Below are 25,214 nucleotides of genomic sequence, written 5' to 3'. Positions count from 1 at the left end.
GGCGAGTAAAATATCTACGCACCTTATTCAGCTTATGGGGTGGAATCGTCTTAGCAACTGCCAGGAGTTCCTTGGAGCAGAGTCTCATTGCCTCTCCAAAAAGTACTTTTGCACGAAACAGGCGTGGTCCAAAGGCTGCAAAAAAAAAAACAAACGAATTTCATCTACTCAGGCCAAGATTCTTAAAGAAGCGATATCACGCCAATTTAGGAAACTGAAATGAGATGCTAGTTGGGTGTTGCCAATGAGTCGCCAAGGTAGCAGAGCTCATTTCGGATCAAACATTTCCAAATTTTTGCCGAAATTAACTCAAAGGCTGGTGTCGCCCTGATTTTTTAACTCTAGTCTTCCCGTGTGTTTCTTCCTTGATTTACTTCTTGCGTTTACTTTAACCATTCTCAATGATTTATATGTTCTTTCCTGATGTCACGCCGCGTCCTTTATAGGATGCTATAAGAATCAGAGCAACATTACACTTCAGTCAACGAAAGGCCCAGGCTGGCTTTTGCAAACGTTACTCGACAATACACCATATTGTTACCATATTAACACCATCAGTCACGTGATGAATAGATGTGCAGAATGTAACAGATCCCTGTATATAGCCTTCATGTATTGCAAGAAAGAATTTTACTGATTCGAAGTGTCAGAGAAATGCAGCCATTACGAAACAAGGGTGTGTAAGAAGCACATGTAGCAGTACTGGATAATTTTCGTAGGAGCTGCGAGGCCACCGTAATATACTCCATAAAGAAAATAATAAAACCCCAGTAAGGAAGGGTGTCAGACAGGGAGACACGATCTCTCCAGTATTATTCACCGCCTGTTCACAGGAGACATTCAGAGATCTGGACTGGGAAGAGTTGGGGATAACCATTAATAGAGGATACTTTAGTAATCTGCGATTCGCTGATGACATTGCCTTGCTAAGCCACTCAGGGGATCAATTCCAAAGCATGATCATTGAGCTAGACAAGCAAAGCACAGCGGCGGATCTGAAAAATAATATGCAGAAGTAATCTTCAAAAGTCTCGAAAAAGACTAGAAGCTTAAAATGGTAGCGAGGTGCTGGAAGTGGTTAATGGAATAGGTGTACTTAGGACAGGTAGTTACCGCAGGTCCGGATCATGAGAGTGAAATAACTATAAAAGAATTAATATGGAGTGGAGTGCATATGGCAACTTCTCTCCGATCATGAATGGCTGTTTATCAATATTTCTCAAGAGAAAAGTATACAACATCTGTATCTTAGCGGTACTCACCTATGGGGCAGAAACAAGGCGGACAGCGAAAAGGGTTCACTTAAGTTAATGACAAGGCAGTGAGCTATGGAACTAAAAATGATAGGCGTAACGTCAAGGGACAAGAAGAGGGCAGAGTACGTCAGGGAACAAATGCGTTTTAATAGCATTCTAGTCGATATCGAGAAGAAATGTCCTTGGGCAGGGCATGTAATGCGAAGGCAAGATAACCGATGGTCATTAAGAGTAGCGGACTGCATTTCTAGAGGCCTGAGGTAAGCGGCGGAAGAAAGTCACGCGGCCGGACGAAATTAAGAAGTCTGAGGGAATAAAGTGTAGGCATCTGGTACAGGGCCTGGTTAATCGGAGGAATAGGAAAGAGGGAATAAAGTGTAGGCATCTGGTACAGGGCCTGGTTAATCGGAGGAATAGGAAAGAGCCCTTTGACCTGCAGTTGGCGCAGTTATGCTGATGATGATAGTGATGATGATGATGATAAACGCTGACGCATGTTCACCAATTATTTAATCTCCTTTCTCCTGCTCACTTTCTCACGGTCGACTACGGCGCCTTTCTCTCTTACGTCTTTCATTCCTTCCTTGATTAATTTTAGCACAGGATGTTTGAGGTGTCTCAAGATATCTTTTCTCTCGCCAGGCTGCATTTCCCCTGCTCATAATTTTCCGGCTGCTCGGTTAAGCTGCTCTGCAACCAAACCTCAAAGACGGAATTATATAGTTCCCGCTACTTGTTTGAATTTAAGAGAGAGCGCAGCTAAGACAACGCCGAGAGCAGATACGCAGCGCCGTATGTTTCTATCTGTCCTTAATTTTCTTAAAATGGTAGGTTCTTTTTCCAGTAAAGACACCAGCGTGGTGCATTTTTTTTTAATTTAGCCTACTTGCATATGGCAGTCAACCAACGCGTGAGCAAGTCCCGTGGCGGCTTCGCTTTCGCTTTTATTTTGTTTTTTAGGTTTCTGTGAAAATATTTTCAGTCACGGACAATATAGTCTCAAATTAGGCCTACGTAAATAAAAATACACGTAGGGTTGTCAGTATGCTATCGAAGGTCGTGGAGATTCATCAAGAAACCCGTGGTTTCGGTTGCTACTGTTGTCCGTGAGGTCGTCCTCCCTGGTAGTGTTTAGTCCAACTTACTGTAGTCGTCTTGTCCTTGAAGCTTTTGTCCCGGAACACGTCCACAGCTTGTGCGGAAAATACGTGTCAGCAGCTCGCGTGGAACATTTAGGATGTGTGCTAGGCACTACATCTTCTTGTGAGCCCTATCTGCCTGTCACCGACGGTGACATGCCAGCCCTAATCGTAAGGGCCATCTCTTCTTATCTCATGGAGTTGCGAGGAAGGGGGGCTAGTGCACGGGGAAATCAGGGCATGTGTACCTCTCCTTAAAGAATGGGAAGAGCGAGGCGGTGGTCGAAAAGGAGGCATCCGTGTTTGGGACTTGGTGTGTATCAGAGTCTACCCTCCCCTGGTCAACAGCATCTTCTTGTGTCCAAAGTAACTGGATGCGCTTCGTTGTTGTGCTATTCAGAGCATGTATCTCATGACTGATGCCCTGTGTCTTTGTTGCTCTTTTTATTTGCTTAAATGTGCACTAAAGAGGAATCTGAACTCGTCTTTTTACAGCGGGAACTGTACGCGTTCCGGGCATTATTAGAAACTTTGAATTATCCTGTGCGGCCGATTACCCTAATTAAATCGGATTAAAAGTCGCGGCTACCGCATTTTTTTGAACTCAAAGCGGTAGGTAGGCGCAGTCAACCAACGCGTGAGCAAGTCCCGTGGCGGCTTCGCTTTCGCTTTTATTTTGTTTTTTAGGTTTCTGTGAAAATATTTTCAGTCACGGACAATAAAGTCTCAAATTAGGCCTACGTAAATAAAAATACACGTGAACTATTTGATTTACGTATCACTCCTCCGATGTCAGAGCGGAAAGCCGCCACAGGACTGGCTGACGCGTTGGTTGACTCTTCCTACCTACCGCGTTGAGTTCAAAAAAAGAGCGGGAGCCGGAACGTTTCATCCGGTTTAATTAGGGCAATCGGCCACTTAGGACATTAATTGCAAGTTTCGAAGAATTCCCGGAACGTGTAGATAGAGTTCCCGTGGTAAAAAGACGAGTTCAGATTCCTCTTTAGTGCACCTTTAATAGTCATTAGGAGTCCGCGTAAATATCGGGTTCACCTAAATACATCAAGTTACTTATAGCGTATACCAGGGTTCTTGGGATGACAATAAGTAATTTAAAAAAAAAAGTACTTTTGAAGCGAAATAATGACTGTTGCGGCATGGCATTGCCAGGGTTAGTAAGCTGGTTAACTAATTTACAATAATTAACTTTTCAACTATTAGAGTTAGGCGTCCAGTTGCAATTAGAGATTTATAGCCCCTCGTTAGTAGCCATCATATCGGTTTTTAGAATTTCGAAAACACGATTGCCTTCGGCTCTGTGGCCCAACAAATTTTGCTACATTGTGCGAAAAGACACGCTTTCGAAGAGCATGCAGGCAAAGCAATCCCTCCAGTGCACGCAACTAGTCGAAATAGCCGAACCTCGTGACGAGCCACAGCGCCGAGGGTAATCGCGTATTCGACATTCTAAACACTGGTATGGCGGCTACTAATGACCGGGTAAGGTCTCTAATTGCCAACAGGCGCCTAGCTCTAATAGTTAAAAGTTAATTATTGGACATTAGTTGGCCAGCTTACCAGTTAAGATTATTCACCGGTTTTGTGGTGTCCGCCAACCGTGGCAATACCATGCCGCGCGAGCCATATTTTTACCTCAAAAATCCAATTTTTGAAAATTACTTAATCTTCCCTGAAACACCCGGTATAGCATCACGGATGGCGCAGAGCTCCATCACAATCGTATCCGGGTGATCCGAAATGGTATATTCCCCATGTGTATTAAAGGGGCTGCGATACAACGATTGAACGGATGCCGGTTAAAATTCAGATGGATTCTTTGTCACACAGATGCTGACTGAAAAATAATTACAGGAATGATGCATAGGAACGGAAGTTATTCAATAAAGAAATTTCAAAATACAAGCAAACAAAATGCTGCCCTCAACTCGATTTTCCCGCAGCTTCCCATTCCCATTTCACTCTCCCAATGACGACACCTAGTGCGAACAATCAAAACAGCCTATCAGAGCACGTCCTCTAGAGCGTGCTCTGCAGCGCTTAAGGACGCGTCCTTTAGCGGACGCGCGGCGTCCTTTAGCGCGCATAATAGGGCTTCAGACGGACGACATGGACAACTTCTGGTCATACGCGGCGTCACTGGGAAGCAGTCATTGCGTCTGGGATGACTTCATCATCCAGTTCACCTAGCCGACGAAGAACCTTGTCAGGGTCGAAATAGTGGTGCAAAAGCCCGTTGGTCTGCGGATGGTATGCAGTTGTCTACCGGTGGCTGGTTTGGCTGTAGCGCAGGATGGCTTGCGTCAGTTCAGCCGTGAACGCTGTTCCTCTGTCCATGATGAGCACTTCGGGGGCGCCGTGTAGAATAATGCACTCCACGAAACATTTGGCGACTTCTGCTGCTGTTCCGTTGGGTAGGCGTAGCGGGTCAGGTAGTCAGTCGCTATGACGATCGACTTATTTCCAGACGTTGACTTTGGGAAAGGACCCAGGAAGTAAATGCCGATCTGCTGGAAGGGCTTTGAGAAAGGTTCAATGGGGCTCAGAAATCCTACTGGTCTGGTTGGAGGGTCTTTCGTCGCTGACAATCTCGGCAGGTTTTCACATAATGTACGACATCGGCAGAGAGTCGAGGCCAGCAATACTTGTCTTGAGTCCGGCGGAGGGTGCGAGTTTCCAGGGGCAGGTTCAGAAGCTTAGGTACGCTGGTTTTCCAGATGTGGCTCTGGCTCAAATATCGGAAAGGATATTGACTAGGGGCGATAGTCTCGCAAAATAAAAAAACAAAAAGACGGCGCGCTAACAAGAATAGTCGGGATTCCGTACGTACGTGTAATGTCACACCGGTTGAAGAACGTAGGTGCAAGATACGACGTAAAAGTAGTTTTCACGGATAAGAATAAGCTGAGCAGAGTCTTCAGTGCTGTAACGAAGAGGCTCGAGGGCCGGGATGACCGAGAGGGGGATCAGATGTACAGTTACACATAAAAAACCGCTCGTCGCCTGCGACACAGGAGTGGTTTATTCTATCGCGCTTTTTTGCGGGAAGACGTACATCGGCCAGACAGGCCGCTGTATAAACGTGCGGCTGTTTGAACATCGAAGATCAGTAAAAGGGGCAGTTTCGTTGAACCTTGCTGTGCATTGCCGGAAATGTAAAGATTGTTTCCCCCATTTGGACAGGACAAATATCTTGTTTAGTCACCCGGATCGGACATGCAGGGAGTTAGTTGAGGCGTTTCTGATAAGGCAGTAGTCAGAAATATGTGTCGCTTCGCCTTCTATCAATCTCGTGGAAAAAGAGATTCACGCTCTCGGGGAATGTGTGGTGGCGGGTTGATAGCAGGTTTATGTCATGTGTTAAGATTGCTGGTGTGCTTTGTTAAAATGAGACGAATAACCTCCCGCTACGTGCATGTACGAATTTTACTGACTATCGCGATTTTATGATTTGGGTTTTTGTGTGCTTTTTCGGTTGTTGTTTTTGGTGCCTATATAACTAACCCTTCTAGAAATAAAAGTTCAGTTGTTAGATAGCGCTCGTGTCGTCTCGTGTTTCTTCCACTACGTCCTGTGTTTCGCGCTGATTAAAGATGAATCCATTCCAACTTGCCGAGTTTTCTGTTCTCGATCGGCGGGGACTGTAAACGACGCTGAAGTTGTTTCAAGTATTCTGCTTGCGGGGCTTTCCATATAAATGGCACGGCTGCCTTCGTCTGTTTTGTCATGGGCTCGGCGATGCGCGAAAAGTTTTTCACAAATCGTCGATAATATGCGCACAGTCCGAGGAATCTGCGCACTGTTTTCTTATCTGCCGGCGGTGGAAACTGTTCAATAGCAGCTGTTTTCTGCGGGTCTAGGCGTACTCCTTCCTTGCTAACGATGTGGCCTAGAAACAGCAGCACTTCATAGGCAAAGTGGCACTTCTCTGCTGTCAAGGTTAGGCCAGAGACTTGATGGCGCCTAGTACTGTTCGAAGTCTTTTAAGGTGTTCTTCGACGTTCGAGGCGAAGACAACGACGTCATCTAAATATACAAGACAAATTTGCCATTTCAGGCATGCCAGTACTGTATCCATTACTCGCTAAAACGTCGCTGGTGCTGAACAGAGACCAAATGGCATCACATTGAACTCGAAAAGCCCATCCGTAGTGATGAATGCAGTCTTCTTGCGATCTCTTTCATCGACCTCAATTTGCAAGTAGCCGCTCATGAGGTCCATCGTTGAGAAATACTTGCCGTTGCAGAGCCGGTCCAGTGTGTCGTCTATACAGGGGAGGGGGTAGACGTCCTTTTTGGTTATGTTGTTCAAGCGGCGGTAATCAACGCAGAATCTAAGTCCGCCGTCTTTCTTTCTCACTAGAACAACCGGTGCCGCCCATGGGCTGTTTGATGGGTGGATGACGTCGTGGCGAAGAGTTTCTTACACTTGGTCCCGGATGGCTTGTCGTTCTCGCGGCGACGCACGGTAGGGGCTTTGACGGAAAGGTCGGGCGTGCTGGTCGGTTATAATGCGATGCATGGCAATTGGCGTTGGTCAGGCCTTCGGCGATGACGAAAAACACTCGCTGCAGCTTCAAAGCCGATTGCGGATCTGGTGTTGCCTGTTCCGGGGCACGGCTGGGTTGATGTCGAAAGTGGGCGATTTCTCTTGGTCAGGCGAATCTTCTGCGGATGGGTCGGAGAGGGCGAAGTAGTCTCGTACGCCGGATATTTCGTCGAAGAAAGCAATCGTCGTTCCTCTGTTAATGTGCCGGTATTCTTCACTGAAGTTAGTCAGCAGTACTTCGGCTTGGCCATTGCGTAAATGTGCGATGCCTCTTGCGATGCTTATTCCACGGTCTAGAAGCAACTACATGTTCTCCTCGATGATTGGTTCAGCGTTAATGGCTTTCGTGGCGCCTACGGTCACCATAACGCTTGAACGGGGTGGGACGCTCACTTCTTCCGGGACACTCAGGGCAACGAGATTTTGCAGAGTTTTCATCGAAGTGATGGCCTCGTCCGTCGAAAGCGTGATCATCTTGGATCGCAGGTCGGTCATCGTCTGATGCTCATTAAGGAAATTCATGCCCAAGGTCACTTCGCGGGAGCATTGCGGTAGCACAACATAGGACACAGGATAGGTATGTCCTTTGACAGTCACTCGCGCTGTGCATCGCCCTGATGGCGTAATGAGGTGACCCCCTGCGGTGTGAATTTGCAGGTCGTGCCAAGCGGTCGTGACTTTCCTCAGCTGCGCTGCAAATGTTCTATTCATCACCGAGTAATGGGCTCCTGTGTCGACAAGAGCGGTAACTTTCCGGCCGTCGATAGCCACTTCTAAGTCGAATGTCCTGGCTCTTGCATTGCAATTCGGCCTCCGCGTCGCGTCACGGCTTCGTCGCGTATGCGAATTGCGGGTGTGGCGTGTGGTCGAAGCTTTTCTGTGTGGCGGCGTCGTTTTGAAGGCAGTTCGCGTCGTGGTCGGAGTTTTCATTTTGTGCGGCGTCGGTGCAGCGAGTGTAGCGTCTTCATGCGGCATAGCGGGTGCAGCGTCTTCATGGGGCCTGGTCGGTGGAGGATCTCCGGCGTTTGGCTTGTGAGCAACCTCACCTCCAGAGGTTGCTGTCTTTAGTTTCCCCTACGGTGCTGGAAGACCTTCCTTGTACCGCGGCTGCGTAGCTGCGGCGTGGCGACGCAAAGCGCGGGGCTGAAGGCGATGGTGAGCGCAAAAAGCGGTTCGGCGTGTACTCGTCGATTTCCTGCGTACGTTGGCCGAAGCGTGGTCGTGGGGCGTCAACGGCAAATCCTCGAAGACCAATACGTCGGTACGGGCAGTGACGAAGTAACTAAATACGTTACTCGTTACGCTAAGAAAAAAGGAACGCTTTACCGCCCTACGTTACCTACAAAGAAAAGTAACTCGTTACCGTTACCGTTACTGATAAAAAGTACCGCACGTTACTTTGGCGTTACTTCGTGGCTATAAATTTTAATTAGTGCATCTTCGCAGCAAAAACTCAAGATAACAATTTTATAAAGCCCATATTTCACATAAAGCTTCTAGCCCAAACAACCATTTTACGCGGTAGTTTGCACAAATGAGCTGGAGCTTAGCAATGTTATAGTGTCCTAAAGTTGCTTGTAGAGTTACATGTGTTGGATTCTAACTGTGTGGCACATGATGAAGCCATCTTCTGAATGTGGCATTAAACACAAAATGGCACTTCATCATCAATTCTAACTTCACAAAGGAAACATCGCTGAACTAATTCTGAAAAATGTGATGTTCCAGAATGCTCGGCATGCTTCCCATCTGTAGAAAAATGTGTGTGCGAGTTTTTTAGGAAGGGGAGGTAGGCGAAGACGAGTGTGTGAATGCGTGTTCGTGCACGTTTCATGCTTTATGGCTATTGTGTCTTTTTTTTAGTTTGGTGCGTCGTGAAGGGCAGGTGTTTTGTGGCATGCATGCGAGCCGCAACAAAGGTCGTCGACAGCACCTGTTTGTTTCTTTGCAACATCACTTTAGGTGTTCTGCGTTTTTTTTTAGAAAAAGGGAAAGGAGTGGGTGACAACTGGAACCAAAAGTAACTATTAACGTGACACCTCATGTAACCGAAAAATGTTAACGTAAGTACGTTACCCGTTACAGGTCCCAAATGGTAACGAGTACGTTACTAAGTTACCGAAAAAAGTAACGCGTTACCGGTAACGCCGTTACTTGTAACGCGTTGCCGCCAACACTGAATGGAAGCACAACGGCCGCTTGTCGGAAGTCCTCCAGGCGTCGCATTTCTTGGGGCTTGAGCGTCGCTCATAGGCTGGGCGGGCGGGGGCAGGCAGGCGGCGTTCGGGAACAAGTTGTTCATGTCGGAGAGGACGTAGGGGTTGTTGGGGCTGAAGAGTGCGTACTGCAGCGGCGTAGGTCATGGCCCGGGCTTCTGTGGCCGTCGGGGTGCCAAGTGCCTGCTGCACTTCTTCCCGTACCACGTCCATGAGAGTCGCTGCTTGCGGCTGTAAGGAGAATAGCAGTAATCGGCGTAGCTTCTCCCTAACGATTTCGCGGATCACTTCCCGCAACTTGTCGCTAGTGGTGGCCGTCGTGTCCGAACGGATTGCACAGGCACAGGAAGGGCGATTGTACTGTCGAGCTCGGACCTCGAGGGTCTTCTCAATCGGGCAGACTTCATGCATGAATTCGACGACTGTTTTTGCGGCTGGCGGACGAGGCTGCCAAAGAGTTGTTCTTTTACGCCGCGCCTTAAAAACTGAACTTTCTTTTCCTCGGTCATCCCTGGGCCGGAGTGGCGAAAGAGGCGCTTCATTTCTTCCAAGTAACCGCGTACTGTCCCGTTTGGAAGCTGGATCCTGGATTCGAGGAGTCGTTCGGCTCTTTCTTTCCTCACAACACTGGTGAATACCTTCAAGAGTTCCTTCCTGAACAGCTCCCACGTCGTTAGGTAAGACTAGTGGTTTTCATAACACGTGCGTGCTGAGCCCTCCAGAGCGAAAAAGATGTGCCCGATTTTCGCCGCATCATCCCAATTGTTGAATGACGCCACGCGCTCAAATCGGTCCAACCATTCTTGGGTGTCTTCGCCTACGGATCCATTGAAAGTTGGCGGCGCCCGCGACTGCTGCAGTATGATGAGTGTCGACATCTTCGGCGAGGTTGCGGTGCTCGTAGCGGTGTCCTTTCGCTGTCTGGTGTGGTCCGGCAGTTTCCCCAACTCAGGCTCCTCTCCCCGGAGACGTCGGAGGCTCGTTGAGCTGCTGGCTCGTCCTCGGGTGCGAAGCGCTGAGGGCTGGTTTCACGACTTGAAGGGGGCGTCCGGAACATGGAAAGCTAACCAGCACCTCCACCAGATGTCACGTAGTGATGACGGCAGTCGAAGGAGCGATGAAGACGACGGACAAAAGGTCTTCTAATAGAAAACTTTATTGCGCTGACTTGCGCCCACAATGGACTGAATCACTCAGCGGCGAAGCATCAAGCGGGCTCGGCGGTCGTCGAACGGAATTCCCGCCGCTTCGGCCGTGCTCAATTTAAAGCTGATAGCGAACTTTCGAGATAAAGCGTGCAAAGTTACTAGAACATTCCGGAACAACGTAGTATCAGCTCTGCTGGCTGCGATCAATCGAGATAAATCTAGTCGCGTCTTGCGTCGCAAACAGAGCGATAAAGTGGCGTGGCGGCAGATTTGAAGAAGGAACAAACACTGCAAAGATTCGCGGCAATATGCATTTGATCAAGTGTAAGGTAGTTGCTGCTGTTTTCTTTGTCCTATATAAGCCATTGTGTTCCTTTGCCAGACTCATGAATGTCGAGCCCCAGAAACTTCAACTTCTACAGTTGTTGTGATGTCGGGTTTCCAGTTTTGAGCGTAGTCTTTTAGTTGTCAATCGATTTCTTCAGTTTTTCTTAGCCGCGTGAGCCTAGCTGGACTTCTGCGGCTATACTGTACTAAGCCTGCTTCGTGGTCACACTCTTCGAATGTACTTATATACTCGCCTAGTGAACCCACTTTTTTTTTCAAGGACACTTGACATCAATTAGGAAGAGGGCGGAGGACTCATTACGCGGGGCAAAATGTTTCACCGGTTTTTTGCAAGTCAAAATTTCATATACCTCCGTCCGCCCGCCCGCTCGCCCGTCCGTTTGTCCAGCATGGTCTGACAATTTCGTAATAATCGACGGCGTTGGCCAATCGCGGCGAGGTAAAAGGAACATGCTGGACACCGGCCCCAAAGGTCAGGTGCTAGTTTTTCATCATCATCATCAGCCTTACAACACCCACTGCAAGGTAAAGGCCTCTCCCACGTCTCTCCAATTAACCCTGTCCTTTGCCAGCGTCATCCACCCTTTGCCTGCAAACTTCTTAATCTGATCCGCCCATCTAACCTTCTGCCGCCCCCTGCTACGCTTACTTTCTCTTGGAATCCACTCCGTTACCCTTAAGGACCAGCGGTTATCTTTCCTTCGCATTACATGCCCTGCCAAAGCCCATTTCTTCCCCTTGATTTCGACTAGGATGTCATTAACCCGCGTTTGTTCCCTCACCCCCTCTGCCCGCTTCCGGTCTCTTAACGTTACACCTATCATTTTTATTTCCATGGCTCGCTGCGTTGTCCTTAACTTAAGCTGAACTCTTTTCGTTAGCCTCCACGTTTCTGCCCCGTAGGTTAGTGCCGGTAATAAACAGCTGTTGTGCACTTTTCTCTTGAGAGAAATTGGTAACCTGCCATTCATGATCTGAGAGAACCTGCCATGTGCGCTCCACACCATTCTTATCCTTCTAGTTATTTCCCTTTCATGATCCGGATCGCCTGTCACTACCTGCCCTAAGTAGACCTTTTCTTTTACCATTTCCAGGCGCTCACTGCCAATTGAGACTGCTGTTCCCTTGATAGACTGTTGAGCAACACTTCGGTTTCCTCCATGTTAATTTGTAGACCCAGAATTCTGCTCTGCCTGTCTAACTCATTGATCATGATTTACAGTTCACCTCTTGAGTGACTCCGCAAAGCAATGTCATCAGCGCATCGCAGAATATTAGGTATTCCCCATTTACTCTTATTCCCAACTGTTCCCAATTCAGGCCTCGGAATACCTCCTGGGAAAAGGCGATGAATAGCATTGGCGAGATCGTGTCTCCTTGCCTGATGCTCTTCCTTATTAGAATTTTATTGCTGAATTTATGGAGGACTACGGTAGCTGTGCTATATATATATATATTCCAGTATTTTGACATAAGGCTCTCTACACCCTAATTACGCAATGCCTGTATGACTACTGTGTCGAGTGCTTTCCGTAATCAATGAAGCCTATATACAGATATGAGGAAAACCAGCGAAAAGGACGCATTCACAAGGAGGAGAAGTACACAGGACAACGCTGTCCTGTGTTGTCCTGTGGTGTCCTATGTTGTCCTGTGTACTTCTCCTCCTTGTGAATGCGTCCTTTTCGCTGGTTTTCCTCATACCATGCACCAACTGGCCCAACAAGCTACGCTTCTTCAATCCTATATACAGAGCTTGGTTATATTCTGCGCATTTCTCTATCACCTGATTGATAGTGTGAATATGATTATTAAAGTCTAAGGTTGCCCTGACTCTATTACCGATTACCTTTGTAAATACCTTGTACACAATAGATAGTAAGCTGATCGGTCTGTAATTTTTCAAGTCCTTGGCGTCTCCCTTCTTATGAATTAAGATGTTTGCATTCTTCCAAGCTTCTGGCACGGTCGAGGTCATAAGGCATTGCGTATACAGGGTGGCTAGCTTTTCTAGCACAATCTCCCCTCCATCCTTCAACAGATCTGCTGTTACCTGATCCTCCCCAGCTGCTTTTCCCCTTTGCATTGCTCCTAAGACTTTCTTTACTTCCTCTTCCGTTACTGACGAGATGACGTATTGCTGTGCGCTACTGTATCTATCATTAACGTTTGATTACATTGGCTACTGTACAGATTTTTGTAGAACTATTCGGCTACTTTAACTGTCTTATGCATATTGCTAATGTCATGACCGCACATAATGCGCAGGTCCACACGGGACGGAGAGGCAAAGAGACACCGTATGGCTCAGTTTAAACAAACAGATATATTCAATAATTGCACATGATTAAGATTTATACATCAGAGGCTGGGGCATCCGAGCTTACGTGCCGACGACTTCATGGGGACGATGGAGGGGCTCCGGAGTTGATCTCGAACGGTTGCTGGCAGAACCTGCACGCTGTCGGGCTTCGGCGCTGAAGGCCCCCTTGGCGAACGATGTCGTCCTGAGCGTCCCCCTTCCGTACTGCTTGTCGTTTTTTATATCCTCTTCTCCACACTCCCTAGGGTGAGGACGCCCACGCCGGAGGGGAAGGAGGGGGGCTAGGGCTTTCACTTGGGCGCACAAACATACCACCGCACTTATGGTCTCGCCCCCCTCACGTGTTGAGTCCGAGGGAAAGAAGGTTGTCTTCGAGGTAGCGCATAGCGTCGGCTGTGGTAAGGCGCGCTCTGGCCCGCTGACAGTTCCCGCGGGTCACCGGCCTCCGCTCTCCATCCATCAACTGACACTCGCTCCTCAGGGTAAGGCGCGCTCTGGCCCGCTGACAGTTCCCTCGGGTCACCGGCCGGGAAAGTGGTCCCTTGTCCTGGGATGTGCTCGGGAGGCCTCCCCTGGAACCGCCACGGCAATTGGGGAGGATAAAGCCCGTTTCCCCGCGGCGGCGGCGGCGGGTCCGGTTGGGTCCGGTTGGGCTTAAACCCCTTCGTTCTGGTCGTCACTCTCAACGAGCATGGCTGGGTAATTGATGATGCCGCTGTCATCTGGGTCTCCGTCTACGCCGCGCCGTCGAACGCGGAACCTCGTAGCACACACAAGGAACGTCACACTCGCTCACCCTCCAGAAGAATGTTCTCCGAACATTTGAGTCCATGCAGCTCCCCTTGTCTTTCTGAATCGCCTCGCAGAGTGCGTCCGACAAAACACTTTTCGCTGCACTCAACACCACTGCACAACACCATATGCCTCCACTGTCATAACTGGCGTCTCCAGGGGCAGCACTGATCTTCTTTTACAGATAAACATGAAACTCAGCACCCAAGCCTCTCCTTTCTAGTCCAAACTGGACGAAATAAATTTACCACAGTTACAAAGGAGCTCCCACTTCTAGCACGATCACGGCACAGACAAAAATATAGATAACGAAAGGAAGTAGGGCAGGTTCTGCATGCGCTCCGCATGCTCTCCTGTGAAGGTGTTACTTAATGACAGAAAGGTTTAACTACCAACTCCGATAACTTAACACATAAGCACATAGCAATGTTATGAGCTGTGGCATTACACAATTCTAACCAGTTCACAACTCCGCTCTGTTTACGCCATTAGTCCGACTTAGCTTTCCGATTTCGCAGCGGATATCGGCCTTCATGAGTCATACTAAGTAAGTCTGTGACCCTTTGTCTGCTTTGGGACTCGCGAGGGCTCGTGGCAGGAGCCTCTCCTGGCGTTATCTGCACGGCAACCTCGCGCGCTTCTTCTTCTAGCAATGCATGAAGTAAATCCGGTGGCATTCCGGCCGTCACCTCTGGCGCCTGCCGAACAAATGCAGGAGAGGGCGTTTCTTGCGAACTATCTGCGCGCTCCGCTTCACTTCTGTCCCCATCAAAATCCGCGCTTTCCCTTTCCTCATTTCGTGAATACTGAACCGGTGCCGACTTGAGGCGATTTGCGTGTATCCTTATCAAGCGCCGGTTCACGTCTCGGACTCTGAAGTTTACCGGAGAAAGCTTCTCGACAACCTCGCACGGTCCTCTCCACTTCGTCTGGAACTTACGAGCTAGCCCAATCTGCCTTTGGCAGTTTTCAATGTACACGCTGTCCCCCACATAAACGGCGCGTCTCTAGCACTGCGATCGTGCACCTCCTTCCTGCGCTTCGCCGCTTTCTTTAAGGCCTCCTTTGCGATGTCCCTCGCCACTTGCAAGCGCGATTCTAGCTCAACCTTATAGTCGTCCAGTGAAGCGTATGGGACACGACGGGGGCCCTCTGGCACTTCACTAGACTGGTCCGGGTCTCGGCCGTAGAGAAGAAAGAATGGCGATTCGCCCGTGCTCTCGTGTGCTGCGGAATTGTAGGCAAACATTGCATACGGGAGCCACAAGTCCCAGTCCCGCTGGTCGCGCGAAACAAAATGCGACGGGAACCCGGCTACGGTTTGGTTCAGTCGCTCCACCGCGCCGTTGCAAGCCGGATGGTACGGTGTTGTCTGCTTCTTAGCGATCTTAAGCAGCTCGCAAACTCTCCTCATTAGCTGCGATACGAAGTTCGTTCCCCGATCTGTCAAGAGTTGCCTCGGGGGTCCATGTCGGAGCACGATCTGTTCGACAAATGCTCTTGCAACCGTGTCTGCCTTCTGATCTGGGAGTGCTACCGCTTCCGCGTATTTTTAAAGGTGATCGACAAATACTAAAATGTACTTGTTTCCGGAAGTGGTCGTGGGCAATGGGCCCATTATGTCCATACCTGTCCGCTCGAAGGGAGCCGAAACCTCAGGGAACGGCTGAATTGGAGCTGGTCTTCGTCTCTTGGGTGTTTTTCGTTTGAGACAAGAATGACACTTCGCACAGTAGTCTCTAACATCCTGTCGCATGCCACTCCAAAAGTACAAACGCTCCACACGCCTGCGTGTCTTCGCTACGCCAAAATGACCGGCGCATGGCGCATCGTGAAACGCGCGAAGAACCCTTTCTGTCCACGACCGAGGTATGACGACTCTCTCCCAAGCGGTTTTCTCTGGTCTCCCTTTCCTGGTTGGCCTCGTGCGCTGACACAGGGTGCCGTCTTTGCCAATGAAATAACCTAGCTGTTCGGGGTGAGACGGTGCGCCCTCTAAGCTTTCGATTATTCGCTTCAGGTCAGGATCTTTGCACTGCTCTGTGCGTAATTCGGCGGGGTCGACTACGGGGACAAACTCATCTATAGCTGCCACGGCAGCTGTGCGGCTGAGTGCATCAGCATTCAGATGTGTCTTTCCTGCCTTGTGCTCAACTTCAAAGCAGTATTCCTGCAGGTGTAGATTCCATCTAGCGAGTCGCGAGCTAGGGTCCCTGACACTCATCACCCATTTCAGAGGATGGCAGTCTGTGACTAGCTTGAATTTGCGGCCGTAAAGGTAGCATCTGAAGTGCTTTACTGCCCAGACAACGGCGAGGCACTCCCTTTCCGTAGCTCCGTACTTTTGCTCTGTGGGGCTCAGCTGTCGGCTAGCAAAAGCAACGGGATGTTCTTTGCCCTCGATAACCTGAGATAGCACGGCACCAACTGCGAACTTTGACGCATCTGTGGCCATAACGAAGGGCAAATTAAAATCCGGGTGGCGCAACAGCGGTGCACTCATTAGCTTCCTTTTCAGGGCCCCAAAAGCATCCTCCGCGTTTTCGTCCCAGCGAAAGGCGACATTTTTGGCTGTTAAGGCGGTGAGCGGCTTAGCGAGCTTGGCGAACTCCTCTATGTGGCTTCGGTAGTAACCGATCAGGCCGAGAAACTGCCGGACCTGGCGGACGCTAGTCGGGGATGAAAAATCCGAGACACACCTTAGTTTCTCAGGGTCCGGTCGCACGCCGTCAGCTGAAACAACGTGCCCGAGGTATTTCACCTTGTTTTTGAGGAATTGGCACTTAGAGGGCTTCAGCTTGAGATCCGCTCCTCTTAGTCGCACCAAAACCTGCTCAATATCGCGCAAATGGTTCTCAAAACTGTCACTGTATATGATTATGTCATCCATATACACGAAGCACAGCCTCCCCAGAAGACCTGCCAGGATAACATCAGCGGTTCTCTGCCAGACAGCAGGGCTGTTGGCCAGACCCATCGGCATTCTTTTCCATTCATAGTGCCCTGAGGGCGTGTTGAATGCCGTTTTCTCGGCATCTGCCGGATCCATTGCTATCTGCCAGAATCCCGCCGCCATGTCCACTACCGTGAAGTACCTGGCAGAGCCCAGCTGAGAAAGCGTCTCCTGTATATTGGGGATGGGGTATGGATCGATGCGAGTTACGGCATTTAGTTTGCGGTAGTCCACTACCAATCGATACGAGCCATCTGGCTTTTCCACCAATAGTGCTGGTGCTCCCCAGGGTGACTTTGAGTGTTCGACAATGCCGCGATCAATCAGGTCCTGCACCTGCCGCTCCATCTCCTCACGTTGGGAGTAAGGAATCCTGTACGCACGCTGGTAAACGGGCGATGAAGTGCCGGTTTCTATCCTGTGCTTTATAACGCCACAGCAGCCCAAATCCAGGTTGGACGCGGCGAATACCTCCGAGTAGTCGTTCAGCAAACCAGCCAGAGCCTCCCTCTCCCTGGATTTTACGTGAGAAAGATCGAACGACACCTTTGGAGCAGCCGAAGGACTAGCATGCTCTACAGTTGCGAGTACCGTATCGGTGGGCTCACGTTTCTCTATCGCAGAGGTGAAGAAAGCCAATGTTTTGTTTTTGGGAAGGCTCAGTGGCTGCTGGCTACAGTTAACCACCCGTAGGGGCAATCTGTGGGCGTCATTAACTGTCACGAGGCACACGGCTGCCTTCAGGCCATTGCTGAGAGAGTTTACCGGCTCAAGCACTCCCACGGCGCCGCTCTCTACATCTGAAGGCACAAACGCGTACAAAATGTGCTCCGACCAAGGAAGGACGACCGCCTCATCGACCAGCCTGACGGCAACCCGCGAATATACCTTCTCCAATGATCCCACTGTTTGACGGGTGTCAATATCGGTAATGCGAATCTCAGCCCCTCTCCTGTTCAAAAACGGAACTTTTGAGCCGCCCGCATTAACCTCTTCCTCAGAGAATGAGACTACTACCTTCCCTTTTCTCAAAAAATCCTGCCCTAATATACCTGACACTCCGTTTGGCAGAGACACCGTGTCCGGGCATACGTAGCAGGGGTGCTCCAATGCAATTCCGCCGAGAGAGAAGTGTAACCGGTAGAGTCCACTTATGCCAAGAGGATCCCCCGTTATGCCTACAAATTTGGTTGCCATACCACCAGACGCTTCCAACACCTCGCGGTCCCCCTTCCTTCGAAGCGTGTTAAAACTGCTCTCCTTAAGCAATGTCACCTTTGACCCCGTATCTATCAACAATTCCATGCAACAACCATTTAACTTGCAACGCACAACAGGGCATGCCTCGTCGGCCACACAAACTACCACCACCTCATCATCCACTGCTCCCTCCCCACGCTCCTCAGGCTGGGGAGGACTAACTAGTTTTTTGTCTCGGTATCTGGAGCCCCGCTGTAGGCTTGCTTAGGGCGTGTCTCGCCTGCTTCTCTTTGTGGCTCCCCACGGCGCACGTTTTGGCAGAACCTGGCGATGTGTCCGCGACCCTGGCAAGCGAAGCATACGATTTATTCAAAATCTCGCATACCGCGCCTGTAGCTTTGTGGCGGTCTCCGGTTTCCAGCGAATGGGCGCTGTTGAGCGCGCGCTTCAACCTGGCGTTCTACCTGCTGAGATAGCAGCTGTTCTAAACGATCTAACCGCTCTGTCAAGAGAGCAACCTCAGGGTTGAGCACCGCTCTCTCTATGACGCGTACTCTCGCTGCGGCTGTCGTTAACGCCTCATTTTGTTCCTCATTCAATGCGGCCTCCACGGCTTGGTCGAAATTGCTCGGCTTGCGCGAGAGCACGAACCGGCGCACGGGGTCTTGCAGACCAGCCACGAACAAAGCGGTCATTTCCTCTTTAAGTATATCCTCCGCGTATTTCTTCTTTAGCTGGTCTCCTTCCTCCTCCCTGCTTAACGTATCGCGCGCTAAGCGCTGAAGCCGCGACGCAAACGTTCGCACGTCCTCCCCTACCATCTGTCCGGCGTCACGGAACCTCTGTACCCGCACGTGACGTGGTTCAGTGTCGAAATGCTCAAACGCGAGCTTCTTAAATTCCGCAAATGATTTTGTGGATTTTACTTTTTCGTCTCGCCATGCAAAATCATGAGCAGCTCCTGCCATCTTACACCTCGCCATTCCCAGCATTTGAGCATCGGACCATCCCCCCATTTTCCCAATCTCTTCTAGCATGGAAAAGAAATCGCAGATTGGAACCCCTGTCTTATCTCCCGTGAACGTCGGAATGACGCTTCCTAATGCCAGCATGCTTGCTCCGAGCGACGTCTTTGGAGTGGGAGCTCCCTCAGATACAGACATTTTTTTTTTCTCAAGCCCTCCAGTGCCTCAAGCCTCTCAAATGGGGGTAAAAGTCCCACAATCAGTCCCGTGATTCCCTTTTGATTACAGTTTTGAAGTCATGAATGTCACAGCATTCAGAGGACATTTGCTTTTGAGACCCCACTTCTGACACCAGTGTGATGACCGCCCATAATGCGCAGGTCCACACGGGACGGAGAGGCAAAGAGACACCGTATGGCTCAGTTTAAACAAACAGATATATTCAATAATTACACATGATTAAGATTTATACATCAGAGGCTGGGGCATCCGAGCTTACGTGCCGACGACTTCATGGGGACGATGGAGGGGCTCCGGAGTTGATCTCGAACGGTTGCTGGCAGAAGCTGCACGCCGTCGGGCTTCGGCGCTGAAGGCCCCCTTGGCGAACGATGTCGTCCTGAGCGTCCCCCATTCCGTACTGCTTGTCGATTTTTATATCCTCTTCTCCACACTCCCTAAAGTGAGGACGCCCACGCCGGAGGGGAAGGAGGGGGGCTAGGGCTTTCACTTGGGCGCACAAACATACCACCGCACTTATGGTCTCGCCCCCCTCACGTGTTGAGTCCGAGGGAAAGAAGGTTGTCTTCGAGGTAGCGCATAGCGTCGGCTGTGGTAAGGCGCGCTCTGGCCCGCTGACAGTTCCCGCGGGTCACCGGCGTCCGCTCTCCATCCATCAACTGACACTCGCTGCTCAAGGTAAGGCGCGCTCTGGCCCGCTGACAGTTCCCGCGGGTCACCGGCCGGGAAAGTGGTCCCTTGTCCTGGGATGTGTTCGGGAGGCCTCCCCTGGAACCGCCACGGCAATTGGGGAGGATAAAGCCCGTCTCCCCGCGGCGGCGGCGGCAGGTCCGGTTGGGTCCGGTTGGGCTTAAACCCCTTCGTTCTGGTCGTCACTCTCAACGAACATGGCTGGGTAATTGATGATGCCGCTGTCATCTGGGTCTCCGTCTACGCCGCGCCGTCGAACGCGGAACCTCGTAGCACACACAAGGAACGTCACACTAATGACATTCCCCTTCTTGCCTCTTGAAGCATACATCTGGTTTTTACCTATGCCTAGTTTACTCTTCACCGCTTTTAGGCTACCTAAGTTCTTCAGAGCATGTTCGATTCTGTCCATATTAAGCTTCCTTATGTCGGCTACTTTGCGCTTATTTATTAACTTCGATAGCTCTGTCAGTTCTATTCTGTCGTTAAGGTTAAATACCCTCATGCTTTGACGTTTTTTGATCAGATCTTTCGTCACCTGAGATAGCTTTCCGGTATCCTGTCGAACTGTCCTACCGCCTACACCTACTGCGCATTCCGTAAATATTGATGTCAGATTATCGTTCAATGTATTAACATACAGCTCATCTTCCTCAGTTAAAGCCGAATATCTGTTTTGCAGCGATATCCTGAATTTCTGTACTTTCCCTCTTACCGCTAACTCGTTAATGAACTTCCTCTTCACTAGCTTCTTCCGTTCCCTCTTCAAGTCTAAGCTAATTCGAGACGTTATCATTCTGTGGTCGCTACAGTGCATCTTTCCGAGCACGGCCACATCCTGAACGCTGCCAGGTTGAGCGCATAGTATGAATTCGGTTTCATTTTTATTCTCACTATTGGGGCTCTTCCAGATCCACTTACTGTTCTCTCGTTTGCGGAAAAAATATGCATGACCGGTAAATTATCTCTATCTGGGAATTATACTAACTCTCCCCTGCTACTTCTAGAACCTATCCCATAGTAGCCTACCGCGTGGTCGCCAGCCTGCTCCTTGTCCACCTTCGCATTGAAGTCGCCCATCAGTACAGTTTAGTGTGATTTTACTTTATTCATTGCCGATTCCACGTCTTCATAGAAACTCTAAACGGTCGCGTCATCATGGCTGCATGTAGGCGCGTTGGCCTGCACCACTTTCAGCTTGTACCTTCTATTGAGCCTAATTACAATAGCTACCACCCTCTCGTTAATACTATAGACCTCCTCTACATTGCCAGCTTTATCCTGATTAATAAGGAATCCCACGCCTAGTTCTCGTCTTACCGCTAATCCGCGAGAGCACAGTACGTGTCCGTCCTTAAGCACTGTAAACTCCTCACCTGTCCTCCTAACTTCACTAAGCCCTATCACATCCCATTTAATTCCCGCTAGTTCCTCGAACAGCACTGCTACGCTAGTCTTACTAGATAAAGTTCTAGCGTTAAACGTTTCCAGGTTCAGATTCCAATGGCGGCCTGTCCGGAGTCAGAAATTGCACCCTCCGCTGCGTCACAGGTCTGACCGCCGCCGTGGTCAGTTGTTCCGCAGCCGTTGGGGACTGAAGGCCGAGGGTTAATTGGTTTGTTCATAGAAGTTTGTGGCCAAGTACAACACCAGGGTGGCCAAATCCTGTACTGGTGAGGGTGTTTCTACGCGTGGTTAAAAAACAATCATGTCTCAACGACAAAAGTGTATGTGTTTGTGGCGGGGGGGGGGGGGGAGTGTGTCTATTACGCGAGTAAATAGGGTATTTCAGCGTCTTCAAGTGATTTTGAAAGCACCGTAGCGTGACGTCACCTGTGTAACTCAAACTCAACACGTGGAATTTCTTCTAACTTGCACCACACTGGGATGAAAGCTGTAATATTTAGTAAAGGCTCTAAAACCAATCCTTGTAGCCCTCCACTAACCCAAGAGAGACACAACCTTTGTCCGTAAAGTTTCGATAATGAGTCCATTAAAAAATGCGTTTAACATTGAAGTCATTTGTGCCGCACAGCTTCGAAATAGTCTCATTTGCAGTGTATACACAGCTTCCAACGCTTGCTGAGGTCTTGGAAACAGTTGGAAAAAGCTTCTTTTGGCACGGCTGTCCGCTCCTTTGTCGTGACGTCTTGAGTGGCCTCCACGCTCCTCATCCAGCGACCTTTTAGGGTTCTCTTCACACGAAGAAACAGGAAGAAATCGCATGGGGAGAGGCCAGGCGAGTATGGCGGATGGGGAAGTACAGTACTGCTGTGGCTGGAGAGAAATTTTGTCACGCTGAGAGCAGTGTGCGGCCTTGCGTTATCATGGAGAAGGCTCCATTGTCCAGATGCCCATAAGTAAGGGCGACTGCGTCGCATTGCATTACGCATGTGTTGGAGCACGCGGATATAAAACTCCAGATTCACCGTCTGGACTTGCGGGACGAACTACGGTGTATGACACCTATGGCATCGAAAAAAACTATGACCATCCTCTTTGTTTTGGTGTTCTGTCGCCGCACCTTTCTCGACGCCGGAGTGCATGTGGACCGCCATTCGGAGCTTTGCCTCTTTGTTTTTAGGGTTGTATTGAAAACTCCATGTTTCGTCTTCATCAATGATGCTGTCGACGAATGCAGAATCCTTCTCTGCCTCCGAGAGCAAATCAGCGCTCACCGATGCCCGCCTGTCCTTCTGGCCTTGTGTGAGGGATTGCGGCACAAGTCTGGCATTCAGCTTTCGTTTCCCCAAGTTCTCACGCAAAATTTGGTGGCATGTTGTCTTAATAATATCGAGAGCATCTGATAGCATGCGGACTGTAAAGGTGTTGTCTTGCTGTACTATATCTCTGATTTGAGCCACGTTGTTTCATTTCGTGAGGTTGAAGGCGATGGATGGATGGATGGATGGATGGATGGATGGATGGATGGATGGATGGATGGATGGATGGATGGATGGATGGATGGATGGATGGATGGATGGATGGATGGATGGATGGATGGATGGATGGATGGATGGATGGATGGATGGATGGATGGATGGATGGATGGATGGATGGATGGATGGATGGACGGACGGATGGACGGACGGTCGGACGGACGGAGGGGCGGACGGACTGACGGACGGACGGACGGGCGGACGGACGGACGGACGGACGGACGGATGGACGGACGGACGGATGGATGGATGGATGGATGGATGGATGGATGGATGGATGGATGGATGGATGGATGGATGGATGGATGGATGGATGGATGGATGGATGGATGGATGGATGGATGGATGGAGGCTGAACCCTTTAAATCGGGCGGTGGCTCAAGTCACCTAGTCATGACTTATAAAATTTTACTCTTGTATTCATTTTAGCCACCAATCAGATAACCTTTGCTTGGTTACTTCTACCCACTTAATATCTTCTTTCCCTTCACTGTCTTTAAACCCCAATGCCTTGAATAAATCAGCCCCGCTGCTTTCCACTGTAGGGTGGAGCCCTTTACAGAAAAGTATCAAGTGTTCAGCCGTTTCCTCCTCCTCTCCGCACTCAACGCACAACGTGTCTATCTCGTGGTACCTGACTCTATACGTCTTAGTCCGCAAAACTCCAGTCCTGGCCTCAAAAAACAAATATCTTCCCCTACAATTATCATTAATATTTTCTTTGGTAATTTCCTGCTTAAAGATCCTAAATGTTAAGTGCTGATTTCGTCAGTATCGCTGTTTTCCAAAGAGCTCTCTCTGTTTCTTTAATCTTTCTCTTAATTGATAATTCTGATTTGCACCCCTACTGCTGTCCAGATATTTGCTTGTTAATTTCCTAGTCCGCTTTCTCCATTTCGTGTCAACATTCTTTATGTACAGGTATGTGAAAACTCTCCTAGCCCACTGCTATTCCCCCATTTTTCTCAATCGCTCCTCAAATGCTATCTTACTGCTAGCTTCTCTGCTCTCGAACGACGCCCATACCTTATCACCCTGTACTCCCTGATTTGGTGTACTGCCATGTGCTCCCAAAGCTAGCCTCCCTATACCGCATTGTTTGATTTCTAACCTCGCTTGAACATCTGGTCTCTTGCACAGGACCGCATTACCGAAAGTAAGGCTAAGAACCATCACTCCATTCCAGATCCCTCTTACCACTTCATAATTATTTTAATTCCACAGTGCTATATTTTTCATGAAAGCTGCATTCCTACTAGCTTTGTTCATTACATATTTTTCATGGTCTGCCAGATACGCAGCACCGTTATTTATCCACACCCCAAGATACTTGTACTCATCCACTACTCTTAGCGAACTCCTGTGTATTCTATGCTCGCCACCCAATGGACCAGACAACATACCAACCCAGTTTCTCCGAAGATATGCCGAGTGGGCCTCACGATACCTTAAACTTATTTTTCAAAATCCTTGCACACCCATTGTGTACCACAAGATTGGCGCAATGCACTAGTAATTCCGGTGTTTAAAGGAGGCAACCGAACTCTTGTAAATAACTACCGCCCAATATCTCTTACATCGATTTCTTGTAAACTTATGGAACATATTATAGCGAAGCATATCTTTCATTACCTAGAAACAAGCTGTTTACTTTACCCTCACCAACACGGATTCCGAGCAGGCCTTTCCACCACTACACAACTTGTAGAGACAATTCACGATTTTGCAATGACGATTGATGCGAAGCAGGAAATTGACATAATCGCTGTAGATTTTGCCAAAACTTTTGATAAGGTGCCACACAATAAATTAGTTTTTAAACTGGAAAGAGCTGGAATTAATATGAATATTGTAAAATGGATTAAAGCGTACTTAGGAAATCGTAACCAGGTGGCCAAATGGATGGTCATTTGTCCGCCTCACTAGCAGTTCTTTCAGGAGTTCTACAGGGTTCTGTTCTGGGACTGTTGTTATTTTTGGTGTATATTAATGATATCTCTGCTGTCATGGAACCAAATGTACGACTGAAGCTATTCGCAGATGACTGTTTAATTTATTCCACAGTTAGAAACACGGAAGACCAGCTTAGAATTAACAACTCTTTACAGGTATTAAGCGAATGGTGCAAAAAATAGAACATGGAAATAAATTATTCGAAATCAACGTATACATGCACATTACAACGAAGAAATCTGTTCTTTCGTTCCCATATTTCATTGGTGACAAGTGTTTGGTAAACGTAACTCAGTTTAAGTATCTAGGAATGGCAATAACACAAAATTTAAATTGGGGCACACATATAGAAGAGGTGTGCTCTAAAGCACACCAGAGGTTATGTTTTTTGAGAAAAAAATTGGAGAATGCTACACGAGATGTAAGACTAATTGCATATAAAGCTTTTGTGAGGCCAATCCTTGAGTATGCGTCAGTAGTATGGA

At 49.0% G+C, this 25,214-nt stretch overlaps 1 protein-coding gene across 5 annotated transcripts in view; it reads right to left on the bottom strand.

Annotated features, from left to right (window-relative positions):
• The window catches only part of LOC144103928 (uncharacterized), a 112,889-nt gene that overhangs the window by 67,153 nt on the left and 20,522 nt on the right, over positions 1-25,214 (bottom strand). For 4 of the 5 annotated variants that reach the window (XM_077636646.1, XM_077636647.1, XM_077636648.1 and 1 more), the window contains exon 2: positions 23-135. In XM_077636646.1, coding sequence (XP_077492772.1) covers positions 23-135 — 113 coding nt within the window. Of the gene's footprint in view, positions 1-22; positions 136-25,214 lie in introns of those variants that run through there. The other variant, XM_077636645.1, reaches the window with a different exon arrangement.

The sequence above is a fragment of the Amblyomma americanum genome, chromosome 9, assembly GCF_052857255.1.
Source record: "Amblyomma americanum isolate KBUSLIRL-KWMA chromosome 9, ASM5285725v1, whole genome shotgun sequence".
Classification (NCBI taxonomy): Eukaryota; Metazoa; Arthropoda; class Arachnida; order Ixodida; family Ixodidae; genus Amblyomma; species Amblyomma americanum.
The sequence above is the reverse complement of the archived record's forward strand: the minus strand, read 5'-3'. Positions and strand labels throughout refer to the sequence as shown.